We start from the raw sequence: 23,980 nt of genomic DNA on the forward strand, positions 1-23,980 counted from the left end.
TTTCCCCCCTCCTGGAGTTGACAGCTTCAGTACTTTGGGCCCTTCAGACTTTCTGTGCCATAGTTTACTCTCCTAACCAAATCTAGGATCATACATATCCACCTACAGTATCCAGTATCCTGACCAACTCTAAATCTGTGATTATCACACCTACACACATACAATCCTAACTAAATCTTTGATTATCACACACGCTACTCAGAGCAACTGTAAATCTAAGATTTTGCACAAACATACACACTATATACATACACCCACTATTCGGACCAAGTGCAAATTTAAGATTTTGCACACACACACTCATGCACACACACACACACCCCGGGTCAGGACTGGCACTAGTGCTCGAAGTGCCTTCTACCCTCGAGTCCCATAGATATGCACTTTTGCTTTCTAACCATTTCCTCCGCCCCCTCTTAAACCAAGCCCCCACCCCCACACACAACCCCGGGCTGTTATTGGCCACGCCCGCTCAAGCATTTACCCCGCCCTTCGCAGCTCCACCTCAGTTACAGCAGCCCCGAGGGAGTGGGTAGGAACCACATTCTACTGAGGGAGTCAGGGCGCTTTCAGAGTGCAGCCTTTTTGTCCCTGCGGGGTGACCGTAGCCGCGGAGAGCCGCGATTGGTTGGGCGAGATGCTCTAGGCCGCACTGGTATTTGCCTGGGCGGGGGCGCGCGAGCTCTTGGCGGGAGGTGGAGGCGAGACCGTGGCCTGGGTTGGCCCAAAGATATTAGAGGTGAGCAACTACGGGGCGGGAAGAATGCTGGGGCCTGAGAGACCCTTGGTGGAGGGGGTTGTGGCGTCCTCCTGAGAGAGCTGCTCTGGGTGACCCGAGTGTTTCCGGGTGCCAAGCCTCCTCTCTGGAGGCCTCTAGCTGGGCGCGGGGCGCTCCTGGGGTTCTCCCAAGGGGTGCTGCGCCCAATCCAATAATCTGTGAAAGGCGGCCTTCTGGGGCGCGTGGAGATCGGACCAGCTCGGTACAAGCAAAATAGACCTGTCGCAAGGGAAAGAAGGGTGCATCTGGGATTCCCGTGGGAGCTGAAACCTGGCGGGACCGGCCCACTGGACCCGGGGGACTCTGATTCGGAGCCTAGAGGGAGCATGAAGATGGATCTTCAGGAGCTCCTCTCCGAGGGGCCTCTTGGCCCATTAAAAAAAAAAATTTTTTTTCCTATTTCAATACGCCTAATTTTCTTTGAAATCCCGGGCATTTTATTTTATGCCTTTATAAGCGTCATTTCAAGAAGAGTTTTCCTCTTCTATCAAAGGGCCCCAGGACCCAAAGTTAAGAACTCCTACAGCTCACCCCCCACCTTTTATGGAGCAGGAAACGCTGTAGGCAGCTGAAGACCAGCTGTTCACCCTCCCCCAGGTTACCTGCTTGGGGCTAAGACCACCAACTTCAGCCTCTCAAATGTGACGGTCCTGCACAGGCTAGGTCTGCTTGGCAAACTATATAGGTCCATACAGGAGAAATCATAGTTTATCTAGGAGTTGAAGTTATGTTTGGAGTAGAGTCAGAAAACCTGGACCAACAGACCTTTGAAAGACCCCTTTTCCTTTGATGTGCTACTTTTTTTCCCCTGTAAAATGGAGGATTCGGATTCAAGTTAATTTAGCAAACTTTTTCTCCCATAGAAGGGCATAGGAAATGGGTAACTGATCTTGGAGTCACTAAGACTCCAGGATTCCAGTCTTGCTTTTCGCATGTCCGACCCTATACTAAAAAGGCAAACCCCTTAACTTTTCAAGATCACTAAGCAACTCTTTAGGACAATGTAAGCTGCACTGGTGAGGCAATTTTTTCCTAAACTAAGTCTCTTATTAACACCAAAGAGAAAGCATTTGTTAACTCTGGGCAGAGGGAGCATGAAGTATTAGAATAGCGAGCCAGGTTTGGACTCAGGAAAACCAGACTTCAGTTTCTGTCTCTGTTGCATACTAAGTTGGTCACCATGTCACTTTAAACTGATGATCCTCAGTAGCCTTCCAAGACTTTATTTAAAGTTATAGATGAGTTGTACATCTGTATCTTTGGAGACACTTCTATCAATAAAATCACCAGTCAGGACTAGATCTAAAAAATACAAAAGCCTATAGCATTGTCAGAAGCCCTGAAGACTTGGCTAAATCTGCTGGCTCCTCCAAATTCTCTCTTTCCTTAATTAGACCCCACTTTATTAGGAAAAAAAGATGTTAAGAATTGCTGGGTGGGAACCTGAAAGATGGAGTTAAACCTTAACCATTGAGTTTTCTATACTGGTCCAAGTTGAGGTTATTTTTTTAGAAATGTTTTGTGGGATTATACTTTGGAGATATCCAAATTACTGTTTTATAGGTTATTCAGTTTGCCTGAACTTTGTTATAGAACCATTTGAAATTTCAAAAGGGCATTATCAAGATGAAGTTTATTTCCCTCCTCTTGATAAGAGTTGAGAAGAACCAGAAGAGCAGAATATTGTGTATTTGTGTTGGCAAACCTATGGAATACATGGTGGAGGGGGCTACTCCTTTCCACCTCTGCACTGCTCCTGAGGATATCACTTGCCCCTCTGCCTAGCAGCCAAATGGGAGCACTTCCTCCCTCTGTCTAGGGTAAGGGCATGACTCTCATGCAGTGTGAGGGTGCAGTTTGGGCACTTGGTCTCTAAAAGGTTCACCATCACAGATACAGATTGTAAACAGTTTTGCCTTTAATTTTTTTTTATTTTTTAACTATTAGTGAAAGATAGAGCTTTTGGAGTCAAGAGGGAGAATGGGAATAATAATAATAATAATGTATCATACATTAAGGTTTTTACATAAAACTGGGAAATGGTTAAAATGCATTAATAAAATTTTAAACTATTGGAATAGAGTACATTATAACTGTTATGTTGTATATTGTTATTATTTTGACTCCAGATTCAGCCCTCTTTCCACTATGTTTAGCCATTCAAAGGACCTCACATATTGAAAAGTTTGATAAATTTTCTTGGATTGAATGAGAAATCTAGAGAAACTGGTTTGGTATGGAATCCCTTTTCAAGATTTTGACAGTTTAATGTTCAGGCACTTTATATCTTTTATTCCATTAGATAGAACCATTTAAAAAACAACTTCAACACTTTGAGTTTCTAAGGTTATTTAGCTAGAATTTCACAGCTGAGTTTCCTTAAGTGTGCTTTCAAAGTTACTTTCCTAGCCACAAGCTTTTTTTTTTTAAACTCTTACCTTTCCTCTTAAAATCAATACTGTGTATGGGTTCCAAGGCAGAAGAGTGGTAAGGGCCAGGCAGTGGAGGTTAAGTGACTTCCCCAGGGTCACCCAGCTAGGGAGTATCTGAGGCCAGATTTGAACCTAGGACCTCCTGTCCCTAGGCCTGGTTCTTAATCTACTGAGCCACCCAGCTATCCTCAATCACAGTCTTTAAAAGCAAAAGCTTCTTTTGATTTATTTCTTGTCATCATTCAACATTTATTAAGTATTCTCTTGTCTATAATTAACTCTTCAGGCAGAGAAGTTTTGAATGATCTGTATGGAAATATAGTTTGGAAGCTTCCAAGACTTGGATTTTGTTAGTAGTTTCGCTTTCCATTTCTCAAAGTACATCTTAGTTATTCTCATTTTACAGCTGAGGAAACTGACGCTAAAAGTAATTCTCACTCCTTCATGATCTCACAGCAATTAAGTTTCACAGGTGGGATTCAAGCCCATCTCTTTTCAACTCATAAATCTAACACTCTTTGTTAACTAGAGCTGTTTCATCTGTTTTAGTGCCCTAATTTCATACATTGAGGCAGCAAGGCATAGTGAATAGAAAATTGACCTCAAGTCTGAAAACCTTGGGTTCAAATGAGCTTTTGAGATATACAGGCAAGTCATTTAACCTCTCAGTGCCTATAGACAACTTTCTAAAATCACAAATTACAGAGAATGTGCTGAACTACATTTGTAGAGGAAGTTCCTTGTCTGGAGCTCCTTATACAGATAATGTGCAGGCCTGATTAAAAATAAAATCTTACAAGGAAACTGAGTTTCAGCAGGATTCAATAGCAGAATCTGAATTCAAGGTCTCTTAGTTAGAGCCTCTGATTCAAAATTCCCTTTTTTTTAACGTCTCCACTATTTATCCTATTTTAAAAACATTTTTTCACATTTCAATACAATTTTTAATTATTTTATGCTTTTTTGTGATTCATATTCTCTCCCTCCACTCATATGTAACAAAATTTATAAACTTTAATGTGCTATGTAAATATCAGTTATTTCATTATACTTCCGTCTGATCCACTTTTTACCTCATCAGAATAAGGGACTAGAGCTAAAGTCATTAAAAGAACTGGAGATCTCTTCAATTCTTGATGCTGCCTTTAAACACTCTCTTAGAACCCCTATATTCATTGAATTGCACTCTACTTTTTGCCTCCAGCTTGGTGATATTGAAAATGTTTGACCTAGAACTGTATGAATTGTTCCAAGTGAAAATTTTCAGATTTAATACCTCCTAGGAGAAAAAGGATGGTCACTTTTCCTGCTTGAGACTTCCCCTGAGAATGTTGCTCTAAATAACATGTGATTTTTTTTTTCTGTTTTGGCCACTATATCTCTGTTCTAACTGTTTCCTAATTTACAGTTCTCTCTCATTTTAGTCCTTTCTCAGCTTTTTCCAACCACCTCTCCTACTGACTTTCAAATTGTGCTTCCTAAATATTTAGAAATAGGCTTTTGGTATCCTCTGTGAAATAACAAATAAACCTGTTTTCTAGCCTGCCCCTTCATTTCCTTTTTAAAAATCTCTGCAGGGCAGTGGTGCAATGCAGTTTGGTGAATGATGTGGTGCTGGATATCATGCCAACCTAAATGAAATGTGCTGGCTTTGATTAAATAAAGCAGTTCATTTTAAACACTAGGTGGGGGCCAAGTGAGATGATGGCCATGCCTGTAATCTAGAGAGAACTTCATAGGAACTAGCTCTGGACATACTAACTATTAAAGTGCTTTGTGCATAATAGGAATTTCCTGAAATTTACAAACTAGTTGAAAAGATTTAGATCTGAATCTCAGATAATCTGGTTCCAGCCCTTTATTTTGTCAGTAGGGAAACTGAGGCCTAAGGGGTTATGTATTTTGATTAAGATTATAAAGGTACACATGTTCACTCTACCCCTTTTCAATGAGAGTACAGAATAAAGTAAGACCTCCAGACCGTAACCATCTGCTATGCCATTATATCCTAACCTCTGCTGCTATGCCCTCTAGAACTGCCATCTGACTTTCTATTGTATCCTGTATAAATGGAGATTTTTTGAACCTCTGACTTGGTTCCCCAGAAGTCCTTAGTATTTCCCCAAATTCCCTATAATCTCTCCTGCATCTCCACATTGGTGAGATCATGTTATTGGTATTTAACTGGCTGTAACTCCTGTAAAAACTTCATTTTTGAAGGTAATTTAAAAATACATTTACAAAAGGAAGAAATTGTCATTTTAAATCTACCAATATAAAGTGATCATCAGAAAACTAGTAAGTAGCAGTAATAACTGTTTAAAAAATTACAAAAGAACAATGTAAAAATATGTTGGTCACTTAAAATGAAAGAACAGTGTATTTGAAGATACCAGCCTACTTGTAAGGTTCGGTTTTTATGTTTTTGTTTTTGCTTTACTATTCAGTTAATTAAGCATTTGCCTATTAACATGTCTAGTATGCTGAGTGCTTTAAATGATAAAAGAGACTTTATTGTTGTCCCTGCCTTCATGGAGCTTAATAGACCTGGAGGAATACTAGACATACACATGAAAAAATGGAAACAATGCAAGACATCATACAATGAAATGAAAAACTTGAACATAACAAAATTCCAAAATGTGTTGTTTATGGTAGTCATAAAAGGAGATCTCAGCCAGAGTTAAAAGTGAAGATAAAAAAAATGGTACTTGAGACAAACAGTAGGCATTCTTAAGCCTCTACTGTGTTCAGGCAGCACTGAGGACAAAAGAGAGAAAAAGTCTCCGTCTTTATGAAACTTGTATTCTCTAGGGAGATAGATAAACACATCATCTTATATGGATATCCCTACCACATCGCTACTTATATCATGGGTTGGTGTAATAAATTAAATGAAGAGTTTTGCAGAAACCACAGATGATAGAAAAAAGTTTAATCCATAAAATAAAGCCTACGACCAATAACTTAATCCAAATTTTACAAGAAGGTACTGTAAATACCCCATAAAAGAAAAAGAAAAGATCTCAGATTTCTTCTCTGGTATAAAGGGAGGAACAAAAAATTTTACATGGACTTTCTAGATCTCAGGGGCACCATATCCCCTAACTCTTGTGATTTGGATATTTATATTTGTATATTGTTATCATGTATAAGATGTGGTAGTTACAGGCACAAAAAGGGGGGGCAGCCTATTTTGGATTATTATTTGTGAGGCTTATTAAGAATTGCTAGAACTTTTTCTAAATCAATTTAGTATTGCTACAGAAATTAATTTTCATGTAAGATCAGATAAACTTTGAATTTAAATCCTCCTTAGCATCCCATTGACTGATGGGACCCATCCTCCCACTGAAGAGGGTGGAGTATAGGCATGAAGAGCTCCTCCTGGATCTTCTTTTTTTAAGGAAGGGGCCCAGGACAGACACCTTGTGGAAACTTTATTATTCTACTGGATTTCATCATTGTTTCCAAAAATGTATCTTCCTACAGATCAAATCATTTTGAAACTCAGACTTTCCTAAATTTCTCCCTTGCCTCTTGGTCCCCTTTCTCTCTTTGATTGGAGAGCATAGAAGATGGTCAGAGTAGCCCAGGGAAAACACTTCATCATTTCCCACTAGACTGCAGGATTTCATTATTCCCCTAGGATGGGTAACCTTCCCTCATCTCTCCCCTCTTCAGCTTCTTTTTATGTGTTGATCTTTCCCCATTAGATTGTGAGCTCCTAGTGGTCAAGGATTGTCTTTTGCCTTTCCTTGTGTCCCCAGAGTTTAGCACTATACTTGGCAAAAGTAGGTGCTTAACAAATGTTTATTGACTAATGTTAGCAATTGGCTGAGTGATAGAAATTAAGATTTTCTGATTTTCTGCTTACATGAAACTTTAGTTAAGATTCTTAATAATATCATACATTTGACTCAATCATGGATTTTAGTGTTCTCACTCAGATTACAGAGTGTGTCATCAATTGTATTTAGGGAAACTGAACTTCAGTGAGGTTTTTAATCGTTGTCTATTTCATCTTGGTAGCATCCCAAAATTTAAAGCCAAACCTATTCTAAAGTGCTAGCCTTTATCCCTCTCTTTTAGAGAAGGTTGGGATCCAGTTTGTTTAACTATGAAATATCATTTATTTAATGCTTAAAATACAGCAGTTTATACATAAATAGGGTTTTTTGAGGCTTTTTCACTAAAATGAACACTTATAGTCATCATTGGTCCTAAGTTTTCTATTAGTTTTTGTTTTTTTTAATTTCTTCCCTATACTTAGTGTAGCTTCAGTGTAACTTTCATACATCGTGACCCTACAAGGTTTAGTTTCCAATTATTCTTATAATGTATTTTGAATTCTCAGATGAGACTTCCTTTATGATACCAGAACAACTAGGCAGTTTAGGAATAAACAGAATTGAGTAAACTAATTATGAAATATGGACAAAATAGTTGATTTGCTATTTCATTTTTCTTTATAGATCTCACTTCTCCCTTTTGTTTCTCAGTGTCTGGTTAACAGAAACTAAAATTAAAGAATGACTTGAAGTTTTTTCCTCTTACAAAATCAAGCTGATTTATATGTCTCTCACTTACAAAAATTTTACTAAGATGATTGTCATTCTTGCCTTCTATAAAGGCTGAAATTTACAAGAATAGATTTTATTTATATTTGTAGTCTATGGTGTTTTACATATAATGGGCCATCAGTAAATATTTGATTTTTTAAAATCTAGCATTTAATAAATGCTTACCGTGGGCTAGCTCTGAGGATATAAATATACAAGTAAGACTCTCAGGGAACTTAGATTCTAATGGAGGGGACAACACATATAGGAGAGCAGAGGTCCAGGAAGGGAATTTTGGTATTGAGTCAGAGATTGTGACTGGAACCATATAGCAGTCTCATGTTAAGCCAATTCTAAAAAAGTCATTATCAGTGGTAACATATTGATAAAGGGAAGAGTTCACTGGCACAGTAGATACCAAACTACTTATTCTGGTTAGGTCCCCATTTCCAGATAGATTACTGGTTGGGAAATGCCCCTGTATCAGATAAATACAGTAGGTTGCTAAGTTTCACTTACCCACACTAGGGTGGATTGGGCCCTAGCAAGAGGGTCAAAGCTGAGGGGATTAACTTCTGTTAGGGTTTTTTTGTTAGGGTTTTGGGGAAGGAGGGAGGGTACTCTGGAAGTAAGAAGAAAGAGGACAGGAATGAGATAGATATCAAGATGCCTTGGTGAAGTAGGCTCTTGTTTTCTTGTGGATAGCTTTTCTTAATAGGATAGGATACAAATTGAAAAAAAATGTGCAGCTTGTTCAAATAGTTGAATCCCCTGTAATTCACTTGATCAAATCTTCAAATAACTACCCTGACACTAAGCAAAGCTCAAATTATTAAAAGGATAGACTGCATGTTGCAGTCTACCTACATGTTAGGCCTCTGTGATTTTGTACAAAGAATTTATTAGGGAGTAATTTGAAAAACACTTCACTCCATTTTATTCTTTTTCAGATAGTAAAAAATCTTTGAAATCATTCTTGAGGGAAGAATGTTTTTTTTAAACGTCTGCTACCTTGCAGTCTAGAAGTTAGGTAGCTGCTGAATTTGACTAGAACAAAAGAAATTAGATTCAAAATCAAGTTTCATCCCCAAATTCTGCAGTAATCAGTATGACTAGTTTATTTGTTTTGCTTCCCTAATCTTTCTAAGTCCCTACTGTAAAACAAAATGAGCTATAGAAAAAATGTTGAGCTACATTTTACTTGGCAATTTAATATGATGGTTTTACATATAGTGTTTTTCTTCCCCTCTATTTTTTATAAAAGTTACAATTTAAAGAACATTATTTAGTTTGCATTTTGAATTTTAATTTGTATTTTGTTTGCATTTTAAGTTTGTATTTTATTTTTTATGCCTTTGAATATCCTAAGAACTTTTTAATTTGTTAAAGTTTTCAGTTTGCATTCTGAAATTTTGTTTTTATCCAGTACTTTGGCAGTTTATTTTCTGTAAAGAATTTTTCTGGTTTTTTTTTCTCTCTCAGGTGGATAATTAACTCTTACTGTTTTCTTATTGTTTCTTTTTTGTTCTCTAAACAGAATTGCTAAAATGAGTCTACGAAAGCAAACTCCAAGTGACTTCCTAAAGCAGATCATAGGAAGACCAGTTGTAGTAAAGTTAAATTCTGGAGTGGATTACCGAGGTAATGCTTTCTTGCCTCACACATTTTATATACCTTTATAACTAAATGGTATGGTTTCACTTTTTGGGAACCATTTTTAGAACGTCTAGTAGATAAAAGACTTGTTAGTTATTAGCAGATTCTATTATCATTTATTCTGCTGTAGCCATGTGGCATTTGGTATGATATTTTATATTCTTTTATCCTGGGCTGTCTTAGATTCAAGCTTACTTTTCTTAAACAATTTGAGTATCAGTATCTTTAATGGCACCAACTACAGAGTGAGGATCAACTATGGAGTTAAGGACTTTGGATATTGATACTATGTCCTGGGATTGTCACAATAGCTCTTGTCTTTTAGTAATCTATTTTAAAATCAATGGACCATCAAGTTTTCTAGTAACTTTTTCTGAACAAAAGATATGACTCTAAAGTTGTCTTTATTCTTAAGAGAGAAACAGAATTTTTTTAGTTCAGAACTTTAGTCTCTAAAGGCTTTTTTTTTTTAACATGAAGGAATGGAGTGAACACTATCACTTACCCACTCTAAGCTTCAGTTATTTTGCCATCAAAATGTATATTAAGAATACTTGCAGACAGGGTTGGTATGAAGAAAACATTTTATTAACTCTGATTTGTTTTAATTTAAAATGTTCAGATTTGTGGTATCACTTTCATGACTAAATGAATCAATTTAGTCATGAATGCTGCCAAAATTGCTAGATCTGCTGGGGGCAGGGCAGATTTCTTTTATATTAACAGTAGTTGCCTTCTTAGACAAAATGAAGATTAAATTATCTAGGAAATTTGATATGTACATTATAGATAATTCAGACTGACAATTCTGTCTTTATTGCATATTAAGGTTTTGTAGACTTCTTTTGGCCTAAATTTTCTTGTTATAACTGACCCAGTTTTTTATTTAGCATATTTTGACACTTGCCAAGGTGAATAATATACACATTTTATGGTTGGGTTAATGGACTTATACTGTGTAGAGAGGCAATATGAAACATCCATGCATTGCTTCTTAGCCATAAACCTTCAACAAGCCCAGAGAAAGTAATGGTTTTCCTGGGACTTGAATATATGAGCTAATTGATTAGGGAAAGGACAGTGTGTTCTGTATGTTCTGACAATGCTAAGCGTACTTTGGATGTTGCGGAAATTGTAGTTGAGTAGTTTTTGCCTTTGCAAGTGCTTAAGCCAAATACTATGAAACTGTTAGAAGATGTTATAGCAAAAATCGTTCTTCTTTTGTGGTTATTCAAAATGCTCTCAATATAATAGTCTGCTTATAGAGCTAGTTAAGAGGAATTAGAAAAAATTCCAATTCAAGCCTCTCCATATCCAGTTTAACTGATGTCTTCATTTGGAAGATCTACTAGTTGTTGCTATGGGGAAAATATCTTTTAATCAGAAGATAGAAGTTTAACTATAAAACACTTTTCCTTTTCAAACAAATTTGCATAACTGGAGGTAGAAGCCATTAAAAGCATGTAAACCATGCCTCAAAAAAAGGTCCTTTCATATTTATAAAGATATCAAATAGGCTAAAAACTAGTTCCTTTCCTAAAACTATACCTAAATTGTATTTAACAGTATCTGATTTTAATGTTATGTATTTTTTTACAAAGTTTTCCCAAAAAAGTAGGATTCTGATGAATTAATCTATCTCCTTATCCTTAGCCAGCTCTTGTTATACATATATCATTTTGAAAGAGATTCTTTTTTGCTATTGTTTGGTGGATAATGGGTGCACAGTCAGAGAATGTGGAGCATATTAATGAAGTCATGATTTTAAAAGAATCTATTAAGTATTGATTATTTTCCTTTGCTTAAGAGAATTGAATTTTATAGTTCTTATTTCACTTTGCAGATTTTCCTGGAAAGTATCACTTCAATTTAGAGACTTTGAGTAAGAAGCTTACAAAATTCTATCCTGAAATGACAAACTTAAAGTAGAAAGTTGGCAGGTGAAAGTTCTACAAAATTTATGTCACCTCAGTATGATTAAAAGAATGTACTAGAGTGGTTTCCTGGAAAGCTATTTTGGAATGCATTTAGCTACTTTTCTATAGTAGCTTTGATTTGAAAATATATTGTAACTGTAACAAAACAAAATGGAATGTGTCACAGTGCAATATGTTGTTCTGTATTCTCAAGCTGCTCCTCACTGTGAGTCACCACTTTGAGATATTCTTTCACTAGCACCTGCTGTCTCCCATTCTATTATTTCAACAGATTGGGGAGCCTTCCACTTAACACTGTGATAAGTTCATCTGCTGCTATAGACATTGTGAAAGGATGAATTAAATTAGCCAGATCAGGCTTTTTGATTTAGTGTTTAATGTGAAAGATAGTACCATTGGAATAGAGCTGTATTAGAGAATGGCCATTTATTGCTGTGTAACTGTAGTACTTTTCAAATTTTTAGCTTTCAAAATAGGAAATTTACAGTGATTAAAAATATTCTGTTACATTCTCTGCAGGGTTTTTAAAAGATGAATGAAAGATCACACAACCTGGTGGTTGTGAATGCAGATACACTACTCATATTTTATTCTTTTCAGATTTTATTTTTATTTGGCACATAGAAATTTTTAAATTTTAAAAACTTAAAAATTTTGCTTTGTCACTTGAGTTTGAATTTATAGTATGCCTGCAGTATACAGTGGAACAAAAGAGTTGTCATGTATATGATTTACCCTGTGATTTTCAAGCTTGATTTACTTTGTACTTCATCTTTATCATAATGTGTCTCTAGGTGTCCTGGCTTGCCTGGATGGCTACATGAATATAGCTCTGGAGCAAACAGAAGAATATGTAAATGGACAACTAAAGAATAAATATGGGGATGCCTTTATTCGAGGAAACAATGGTAATGTCCTTTTTTTTACTACAACAGTGCTTCTGAAATTATTTTTCATAATTGCATTCAGTATTTCTGTATGTTTTAAATCATAATTCAGTTTCTCTATATCTATTTATTGTGAGGCATGGCAATAAGATGTTTAAATTTGTGCTTTCATAGGTACTGAAATTTTAGAGCTAAAGGATCCTAGACATTGTCTTATGGTACAATTTCCAGCATAGGGTATGCACAATTTTTTGAGGGCTATGGAAATACTTAATAAACATATCCTATTGAAATTATCTCTTTGTTTTTATTTAAACCTACATGGCAAACTCTAAAATTTTCATATTCATTATATAGGAGACTTAGAGAGGTTGTGATGAAAATCAGGGGATACCAGAGCTAAAAAATATTGGGAACTCCTTTATAATAGAGAACTACCTCATCTTAGAGATATGAAAACTGAGTCCAAAGAGATCACATAGCAAGTTAAAGCTGACTGAGATCAGAACCCAGATCTTTACATTTCCAATTTTTTCTATATGTTTTATATCTTAGCCTTTAAATGACTTAAGAAAATTGAGTTTTGAATGAGAATTTCCTTGATTTATCATTTGAATAATATTACCAGTAATTTGTCTTAAACTAATCTTTCACCATTGGTCACATCAGATGCTTCTTGAGTTGTACTTTTAAGAATATATGATTAGGAAATGCTTTAAAGTCAGTGAGAGATGATAATAATGTAAGAATGACATTCATAGCATTCTATTAGTTTAAAGAATAATTGGTCAGAATTTGAAATTTAAAACTTAATATAAAGTTGGTGTCTAAATTAATGGTAGCTATTTCTTATATGAAGAGACAGTGTGGCAGATTGGTTAAAGAGATTGCCTTGAGGCCAGAATGTCCTGAGATCAAATCCAGTCTGGTTATTAGTACTGGCCACGTCAGTTGTATATCCTCTCACATGTTTTTTAGGTTGACCTTTAAGATTATGAATTATAGAGAAGATACTAACCTTGATTAGTAAAAGAAATTTCTTCCTTTGGGAATTACCTATCTCAATGAAATCCAAGTCTAGTAACTTATTCTCTATCCTTTTTTTTTTTTTAATGTGCTTCACCAATGGGAACTAGAGTTCTAACTGATTACTTTTCAAAAACTTCATACTATGTGGTCTTGGACAACTTATTTATTAACCTATTGATTCACAAACTTTTTTGCTATGATTTCACCCAAGCTGACTTGAAATACATACCTCCTTCCTATTCCTATACTACCATATTTCTTTGTATCAGAGCTTTTGTCGTTTTCTTATTTTAAAAGTACCACAGAAAGGATTTCTGTGTATGCAGTCTTCCCATTTGGATACCAAATTTAGAATTTCCAAAGTTTTGCATCTTATTTTTTAAATTTATTTTAAAACATTTTATGTCTCATAAAATGATCTCTCACTTATTCCCATGTCTTTAGCTTGCTCATTTATAATGCTAAAGTCTTTCTCTGATGCCTCATCCTGGCATAGTGATGACTCTTGAGTTCTGAAAGGTATTTTAGCTAAGTTCTGGCAAATCTACAAACTGCAGTGAATACAGTCCTGGCAGTAGTGGAGGGTGGCTAAGTGTGGAATGGTTCATCATTAGCCAAAATACTCTCCACACAATTAAAACTAGATCTAAACAATTGGGAAAAACATTGATTGCTCATGGGTAAGATGAGCTAACATAATAAAAATGACAATCCTGCCCAAATTAATTTACTTATTTAGTGCTATACCCATTGAAATACCAAAAAACTTTTTTACCGAATTAGAAAAAACCATAACAAAGTTCATTTGGAAGAACACAAGATCAAGGATATCCAGGGAAATCATGAAAAAAAAATGCAAAGGAAGGAGGACTTGCAGTCCCAGATCTCAAACTATACTATTAAGCAGTGGTTATCTGCCTTCAAAGATTCCTCTTTTAAACAACGCAGTATTTCTATCCTTTTGTGGTCCTTTGATCCAGGTATTTAGACCAGATTATTTAATGACTAGTGATGATCCTAATGTTCTAAACTCTCAGTTATAGTCAGAAGATACTAGTACTTTTGAGTATTAAAGACTATATTAATGCCTACTGTCTGATGAACGATCTTCTCTTTCTTTCCACTCCCTCCCCTTTGGAAATAGGTATATTCTCTGCTGAATTTATTTGGGATTAGTAAGAATGGAAATTCTTACTAACTCATAACCCAGGTGCTTCAGAACACTTTTCCATAGGTCTTGGAAAAAAGCCAAGGTTCACTTGGTTAATATGTAGGACATTTTTACCTAGAAGTTTCTTTCTTTTTTAAAAAAATAATTAATTAATTTTTCAATAATTTTATTTTTTTTTGTTACAATAATCACTTTATTTCCCTCCCACACCTCCTCCCACCCTTTCCGCAGCCGACACGCAATTTCATTGGGTATTACTTGTGTCCTTGATCAGAACCTATTTCCATGTTGTTGTTTGCACTAGGATGTTCATTTAGAGTCTACATCCCCAACCATATTCCTTCCACCCATGTATTCAAGCAGTTGTTTTTCTTTTGTGTTTCTACTCCCAGTGTTTCCTCTGAATGTGGATAGTGGTTTTTCTCCAAGATTCCTCCAAGTTGTTCAGGAACACTGCGTTGCCACGAATGGAGAAGTCCATTACATTAGATTGTACCACAGTATATCAGTCTCTGTGTACAGTGTTCTCCTGGTTCTACTCCTTTCATTCTGCATCAATTCCTGGAGGTTGTTCCAATTACTATGGAATTCCTCTACTTTATTATTCTTTTGACCATAATAGTATTCCATCACCAACATATACCACAATTTGTTCAGCCATTCCCCAATTGAAGGGCATCCCCTCATTTTCCAATTTTTTGCCACCACAAAGAGTGCAGCTATGAATATTTTTGTAAAAGTTTTATTCCTTATTATCTCTTTGGGGTACAAACCCACCAGTGCTATGGCTGGATCAAAGGGCAGACAGTCTTTTAGTGCCCTTTGGGCATAGTTCCAAATTGCCCTCCAGAATGGTTGAATCAATTCAGAACTCCACCAGCAATGCATTAATGTCCCAACTTTGCCACACCCCCTCCAGCATTCATTACTTTCCTTTGCTGTCATGTTAGCCAATCTGCTAGGTATGAAGCGATACCTCAGAGTTGTTTTGATTTGCATTTCTCTGATTATAAGAGATTTAGAACGCTTTTTCATGTGCTTATTAATACTTTTGATTTTTTTAACTGAAAATTGCCTATTCATATCCTTTTCCCATTTATCAATTGGAGAATGGCTTGATTTTTTTGTACAACTGGTTTAGCTCTATAAATTTGAATAATTAGACCTTTGACAGAGGTTTTTGTAATGAAGATTGTTTCCCAATTTGTTGCTTCCCTTCTAATTTTGGATGCATTAATTTTGTTTGTACAAACCTTTTTAATTTGATGTAATCAAAATTATTGATTTTACATTTTGTGGTTTTTTTCTAGCTCTTGCTTGGTTTTAAAGTCTTTCCTTTCCCAAAAATCGGACATGTATACTATTCTGTGTTCACCTGATTTGCTTATAATTTCCTTCTTGATATTTAGGTCATTCACCCATTCTGAGTTTATCTTGGTGTTGGTTATGAGATGCTAATCCAAACCTAATCTCTCCCATACTGTTGTCCAATTTTCCCAGCAGTTTTTATCAGATAGTGGGTTTTGGTCCCCCAAACTGGGATCTTTGGGCTTATCATAGACGGTCTTGCTGAGGTCATTTACCCCTAGCCTATTCCACTGATCCTCCTTTCTAAAACTCTCTTAGCTAGTACCAAATTGTTTTGATGACCACTGCTTTATAGTATAGTTTGAGATCTGGGACTGCAAGTCCTCCTTCCTTTGCAATTTTTTTCATGATTTCCCTGGATATCCTTGATCTTTTGTTCTTCCAAATGAATTTTGTTATGATTTTTTCTAATTCAGTAAAAAAGTTTTTTGGTAGTTCAATGGATATGGCACTAAATAAGTAAATTAATTTGGGCAGGATTGTCATTTTTATTATGTTAGCTCGTCCTACCCATGAGCAATCAATGTTTTTCTAATTGTTTAGATCTAGTTTTAATTGTGTGGAAAGTGTTTTGTAGTTGTGTTCATATAGTTCCTGTGTTTTTCTCAGCAGGTAGATTCCTAAGTATTTTATATTGTCTAGGGTGATTTTAAATGGAATTTCTCTTTCTAATTCTTGCTACTGAAATGGGTTGGAGAAATATAGAAATGCTGATGTAGGAGGCAGCTGGGTGGCTCAGTGGATTGAGAGCCAGGCCTAGAGACGGGAGGTCCTAGGTTCAAACCTGGCCTCAGACACTTCCCAGCTGTGTGACCCTGGGCAAGTCACTTAACCCCCATTGCCTAGCCCTTACCACTCTTCTGCCTTGGAGCCAATACACAGTATTGACTCCAAGAAGGAAGGTAAGGGTTTAAAAAAAAAAGAAAAGAAATGCTGATGTCTTATGTGGGTTTATTTTGTATCCTGCAACTTTGCTAAAATTGATTATTTCGACTAGCTTTTTGGTTGATTCTCTAGGATTCTTTAAGTAGACCATCATATCATCCCCAAAGAGTGATAGCTTGGTCTCCTCATTGCCAATTTTAATACCTTTAATTTCTTTTTCTTCTCTACTTGCTACTGCTAGTGTTTCTAGTACAATGTTAAATAATAGAGGTGATAATGGGCATCCTTGTTTCACTCCTGATCTAATTGGGAAGGCTTCGAGTTTATCCCCATTTCAGATGATGTTTGCTCATGATTTTAGATATATACTGTTTATTATTTTTAGGAAAGGCCCTTCTATTCCTCTACTTTCTAGTGTTTTCAATAGGAATGGGTGTTGTATTTTTATCAAAGGCTTTTTCTGCATCTATTGAGATAATCATGTGATTTTTGTTGGTTTGCTTGTTAATATGATCAATTATGTGGATGGTTTTCCTAATATTGAACCATCCCTGCATTCCTGGTATGAATCCTACCTGGTCATAGTGAATAACCCTTGTGATGACTTGCTGGAGTCTTTTTGCTACTATTCCTATTTAAGATTTTTGCATCTGTAGTCATTAGGGAGATTGGTCTATAGTTTTCTTTCTCTGTTTTTGATCTGCCTAGTTTTGGGATCAGTACCATGTTTGTGTTGCAAAATGAATTTGGTAGAACTCCTTCTTGGCTTATTCTGTCAATTAGTTTGTATAATATTGGGGTTAGTTGTTCTTTGAATGTTTGATAGAATTCATTTGTGAATCCATCTGGACCTGGGGATTTTTTCTTAGGGAGTTCTTTGATGTCTTGTTCAATTTTTTTTTCTGATATGGGGTTGTTTAGGTAGTCTATTTCTTCCTCTGCTAGTCTAGGCAATTTATATTTTTGTAAGTATTCATCCATATCACCTAGATTGTCATATTTGTTGCCATATAATTGGGCATAATAGTTTTCAATGATTGCCTTAATTTCCTCTTCATTAGAAGTGAGGTTTCCCTTTTCATCTTGGATACTGTCAATTTGGTTTTCTTCTTTCCTTTTTTTAAATTAGACTGACCAGTACTTTGTCTATTTTATTTGTTTTTTTAAAGTACCAGGTTTTAGTCTTATTTATTAAATCAATAGTTCTTTGACTTTCAGTTTCATTAATTTCTCCTTTGATTTTTAGGATCTCTAATTTAGTCTTCATCTGAGGATTCTTAATTTGTTTGATTTCTAGTTTTTTAATTTGCATGCCCAATTCATTGACTTCTGCCCCTCTTAATTTGTTAACATATGAACTCAAGGATATAAATTTACCCCTGAGTACTGCTTTGGCTGCATCCCATAGGTTTTGAAAAGATGTCTCATCAAGTCATTTTCTTCAATGAAATTATTGTTTCTATGATTTGTTCTTTGACTAACTGGTTTTGGAGAATAGTATTGTTTAATTTCCAATTAATTTTTGATTTTCCTCTCCATGTACCCTTACTAATTATTTTCATTGCATTGTGATCTGAGAAGGTTGCATTTATTATTTCTGCTCTTTTGCACTTGTTTGCAATGTTTTTATGCACTAATACATAGTCAATTTTTGTGAATGTACCATGTGCTGCTGAAAAGAAGGTATATTCCTTTTAGTCCCTATTTATTTTTCTCCACATATCTACTAAATCTAATTTTTCTTAGATTTCATTCACTTCTCTTCTTTCTTATTTATTTTTTGGTTTGATTTATCTAGTTCAGATAGAGGAAGGTTCAGGTCTCCCACTAGTATAGTTTTCCTATCTATTTCATCCTTGAGCTCCACTACTTTCTCCTTTAGAAATTTGGATGCTATGCTATTTGGTGCATACATGTTGAGTACTGATATTTCCTCATTATCTATACTGCCTTTTATCAGGATGTAATTACCTTCCCTATCTCTTTTAACTAGATTTATTTTTACTTTGGCTTTGTTATATATCATGATTGTGACTCCTGCCTTCTTTTTATCAGTTGATGCCCAATAGATTTGTCTCCATCCTCTTTACTTTCACCCTATGTGTATCTACCTTCCTCATGTGTGTTTCTTGTAGACAGCATATGGTAGAGTTTTGGATTCGAATCCACTCTGCTATTCACTTGCTTTTTATGGGTGAATTCATTCAATTCACATTCAGAGTTATGATTACTAACTGTATTTTCCAGCATTTTTATTTCTATTCCTGGTCCTGCCTTTTCTTTCACTATTTCCTTCTTATACCAATGTTTTTTTTTTAATCAGTCCCCCTAATTCCCACCCTTATTTTACTTCCCTTTCTACCCCCCTCCCTTCTTATTCCCCCCCTTATTTTCTTTGCAGTCTTTTTAAAACTACCTCCCCCACCCTCTCCCTCCCTTTTACTGCTTCCCTCCCCACCAATCCGTTTGTTACCCTTCTATTCCCCTATAGGGCATGAATCTATTTTCTGCCCCAATGGATTGGATTGTTCTTCCCTCTTTGGGCCAATTTCAGTGCATGTAAGGCTTGAATATTTCCTATCTCCAACCTCTTTAATCTCTAGTGTATTGATTTTCTGCCCCCTCCCGCCATGAGCTTCTTTGTGACATATAAATTTACCCTCTTTTGTTTCTTTTCCCATTTCTTTTAGTATTAACCTCTTTTTTTAGCTCTAGTTATATATATTATATATATATGTATGTATGTATATATATACACACATGTATATGTATTTATGCATACATATATCTATATACCTATTTATCTCTTGTTATTTCATCTTATACAGTTTGTCACTGTTCCCTCTAAGTGTAATTCTTCTAGCTGCCCAGGTGAGAACAACAGTTTTTAAGAGTTACCAATGACCTCTTTTCTTATACGGCTACATATCATTTTAACTTATTGAGTCTCTTAAAAAAAGGGGGAGGTTTTTTGGTTGTTGTTGTTTTGTTTTGTTTTTCTTTTTTCCCTCTTTTTTAATTACCTTTTGATGATTCTCTTGTGTTCTGTGCTTGGACATCAAAATTTCTGTTCTGGTCTGGTCTTTTCTTTACAAATTCTTGGAATTCTTCTATTTTTTTTCCATGACCATACTTTCCCCTATAAGAATATAGTCAGTTTTGCTGGGTAGTTGATTCTTGGTTATAGACCTAGTTCCTTTGCTTTCCGCAATATCATATTCCATGCCTTTTGGTCCTTCAGTGTAGATGCAGCCAGATCCTGTGTTATCCTCACTGTGGTTCCATGGTATCGGAATGACTTCTTCTTGGCAGGTTGTAATATTTTTTCTTTGGTCTGATAGTTCTTGAATTTGGCTATAACATTCCTGGGTGTTGTCAGTTGGGGATTAAGTACAGGAAGTGATCTGTGGATTCTTTCAATCTCTACTTTTCCCTCTTATTCTAGAATATCAGGGCAGTATTCTTGAATAATTTCCTGTAGTATTATGTCCAGGCTTTTTCTTTTGTCATAGTCTTCTGGTAGACCAATGATTCTTAAATTGTCTCTCCTCGAACAATTTTCTAAATCGTCTGTTTTGTGAATGAGATGCTTCATATTTTCCTCAATTTTTTCATTCTTTTGGTTTTGTTTTATAGTGTAATGCTGCCTTGTGAGGTCACTTGATTCTAGTTGTTGTATTCTGGTTCTTAAAGACTGGATTTCATCCCTGGCTTTTTGATCATCCTTCTCCTTCTGCTCTGATTTTCTTTGGAGGTCATCTTTCATCCTCTTTACCTCATCTCTCATCTCCTTTGCCTCATCTTTCATCTCCTTTGCCTCATTTTCAAGCTGGTTGATTTTTGGCTTTCCAGACACTATTTTCTGTTTCCAGATGACTTATCTTAGTTTTTAAGTTCTTTTCCCAATTGTCTTCAGCCTCTCTTAATTGTGTTTTGAATTGAATTTTGAGTTCTTCCAAAGCCTGTACCCAATTCAGTGGGATTTCTGGTTTATCATTTGATGATCCCTTAATGTCTACTGTCAACAACAGACTTAACACCTCTAAGCTGTGCTTTGAATAACTATGGACCTCTCATGAATCTGACCAGAATCTGACCAATACTCATAAGCCAGGTTTTTTGAAAAGGGCAAATTAGGTGTATAGATACATTCAAGAAACAACCATTATGTGTCTCATTCACTATTGATTTCATAGCTTTTAACCTGAGTTTAGTGCCAGGATACCTTCATTAAATGGGTATTCAACTAGATCAGAGTTCTTGGGCTTTTCTGTGTCAGTGGACCCCTCTGTAAGTAGAAGAGCCCACAGACCGTTTCTCAGAATGACGTTTTGAATACATGAAACAAAATATACAGGATTACAAAGGAAACTAAAGGTTTGTGAAAACAAGGTTGTAATTTTTTTCCCATTCAAATTCATAGACATTGCAAATCTATTCACAGATCCTTGTTCTTGGATCCCAGGTTAAGAACTTTAGGTGGAACTCTTGAGGTCCTGTTCAATAGCCTATCAGCTCAGCTGCCACTACCATCACTTAGGGGAGAAAATCATTGTGAAGAGAGGACCCATCTTCCTCTTTACCACCACCACCAACTTCTGATCAGCTTCTACCAATAAGCATCTGCCTATTGAGAGGGAGCCTTGGGAGTGACAGCACCTATGCACGCCTGGTCCCAGCTCAACCCTAGGAGTTAGCCATTCCCACCAACTGACGCCCATGGGGCTATCAAACTCTCTTGATTAAAACACTGAAGATGAGATGGGATGCATTTTGTGCCAGCAAGGCTTACCATCACCACCATCTTTCCTGAGACCCCGACAGACACTGAACCAAAGAACTTTGGAAAAAGCAGCATTTAAACTACCAGACCTGCTTCCAGCCATGTTCTGCCAGCCATTATTGAAGAAAGAAAGAAAGAAAGAAAGTAGGGGAGGGGGAAGTCAAACTTTTCATTGTTACCACCCATAGTAACCTGACTTGTCACTAATAGGCATAAGAATTCTGGGAGTACAGGCACCCCTGACCACTCATCCTGCTTCTCACCCAGCCCTGCAGTTGTCATCTGGGGAAGGCAGTTCCTGTGGAGAAGGGCCTGGTCATTCCTCCCAGCCACCAATCAGCTGCCACACAGGGGGCAGCCAGAAGGAGGCAACTCAAATCACTATGTTCCCTTGGGCCCTACTAGAGATAATCTAAGACTCTGAATTCAAGAGTAACTCAGAAACGAAAATTCTTGTCAGTAAAGTTCTTGCTACTTTCAAATGGTTCAGCAATCATAAACTGATAGAATTTTATCAGTGGAACTGACACTAATGGAAAAAGTAACAATAATAAAAGCTGGCATTTTGATAGCACCTGCTCTGTGCCAAGCACTAATGCTAAGTGCTTTAAAAAAATTATCTCATTTAATACTCCCAATAATCCTAGGAAGTAAGTGCTACTATTGTCCCTATTTTACAGTGGAGAAAATTGACTTGCCCAGGTCACACATCTAATAAGAAAGGAATGGCAGTAGCAAACATGTCCTTTGTTGCTGCTACACCTTAAGGACAACAGAACCTTTCCATCTGACTAGGGACTATTTTTCTTTGTAGCCCCATTACTTAGCACTGTACTTTGCACATAATAAGCCCTTAATAAAAGTTATATTTGTTCCTTCTCCTCATCAGTTGGATTTGGTTTAATAAATGAAACAGTGAGTTTGATATTTATGATGGGTGGTAGGGAGGGCTAGAACAAAAAGTTACAAGTAGTACAAAGGTCAGAAAATGCAATTCAGAAAATGAAAAAATAATAGACTTGGGAATATGAGATCAGCTATTCTCTATCTTTTGTCTCTCTTAGGTATCCCTAGCACTTAGCACAGTGCCTGGCACATAGTAGGCACTTAATAAATGCTTATTGCCTGGCTGATTTCATTTATGTAATGCTTTCTTTAAAAGTTATGAAATTAATAACAGCCCTGGGAGGCTACAAAATTACCATTTGCTTAAGGTCAGACCAGATAACCTCTAGCAGACACAGGACTCAGAACCCACTTTTCTTTTTCTGAAGCTAGTGTTCTTTCCAATATTATATTCTGTCCTTTTCTAGACTTTATTCTGATATTCTTCAAGGAGGATAAATAGTAATCATCTCAGGGATTCAGAAAACTTTCATTTTGGGGGGAGCATGAACATGATATTTTGAGGTTTTGTAGGAATTTATATGCCTAGTATATTAACATGGATTCACTTATTTTATCTTCTTGGCATCACTCTAAGGTGCCTCTTAATTTTATGAAAATGTCAAAATCAGTAAGACCCAGAGCCAAAACCAGGATGTACTGCTTTGGACTTTAAGCCTAAGCCCAAGGTATTTTATAAAGTAATATGTCCTAAAATTCACTTCATATTGTAAATTAAGTGTTCTCTTGAAATTTGTTTTTTAAAACTAGGAAATCGAAATATATTTTTAATAAAACTTATTATTGTAGTTTTTAAAGAACATTCCTTTTAATCAATTTCTATTTTCTTTTTCAGTGTTATATATAAGTACACAGAAGAGAAGAATGTGAAGACACCACCAAGGAATAATTTTTTTGTACTTTTGTATTTTTTAATTTTAAAAAACTTTCCTATTTTTGTTATGTAAAATTTCCTATTTTCATTGTTTTCATACACTGACTTGAGAGGAGGAAGGAGAGATTTTTTAAATATACCTAATTCAGTTGTACAGAGTTCTTTTAACCTTTAAGTTCTAATGATCTTATGACTGTGTCAGTGATAAAAATTAAAAAATAATCATAAAAGGTAATAGATCTGTTACCTACTGCTGCTGCAAAATATTTTTTTCTCCCAATTTTAAGTGGTAATGAATGTCTAATAGGAAGATGTCTTTTTATTTCTCATTTCCTTGACTGAAAATAAAACAGTTGGATGGGTCAGTAATTTAGGCAATTTCAAGAAGTGTTACTCCTTGTTTCATTGCTTTTCTTCCCTGGCCACCCACAAATCACATATGTATTAGGGAAATTTTTCCAAAAATGATAACCAGTTTTGGTTAGAAACTTTAAAATATCTATAAATTTTTAAGTTTAAGTGCTGACCAGTTAAATTGCCTGGAAGTAGATATAAGGGGAAGGGAGAGAGCAAATTAAGTCTTTCAAATCAGATGTAATGGTGGCATTTCCATAAAAAAGGGATGTGAAGGAAAAGAATTAAGTATGAAGAGTTACAGTATGTATTTTAATTCTGTGCCAATTAAATAAAAATTTTTCATTTGTTAAGTTTA

The 23,980-nt window shown here is 35.8% G+C and overlaps 1 protein-coding gene across 1 annotated transcript; it reads left to right on the plus strand.

Annotated features, from left to right (window-relative positions):
- The first annotated feature begins 486 nt into the window (after window positions 1-486).
- Window positions 487-23,980, plus strand: LSM6 (LSM6 homolog, U6 small nuclear RNA and mRNA degradation associated). The gene is made up of 4 exons (XM_001376885.5): window positions 487-739; window positions 9,310-9,413; window positions 12,160-12,273; window positions 23,230-23,980. Exons 2-4 carry the CDS (start codon window positions 9,320-9,322, stop codon window positions 23,262-23,264), a joined length of 243 nt encoding a protein of 80 aa, XP_001376922.3. The 5' UTR covers window positions 487-739; window positions 9,310-9,319; the 3' UTR covers window positions 23,265-23,980.

This window comes from Monodelphis domestica, chromosome 6 (genome assembly GCF_027887165.1).
Source record: "Monodelphis domestica isolate mMonDom1 chromosome 6, mMonDom1.pri, whole genome shotgun sequence".
NCBI classification, from domain to species: Eukaryota; Metazoa; Chordata; class Mammalia; order Didelphimorphia; family Didelphidae; genus Monodelphis; species Monodelphis domestica.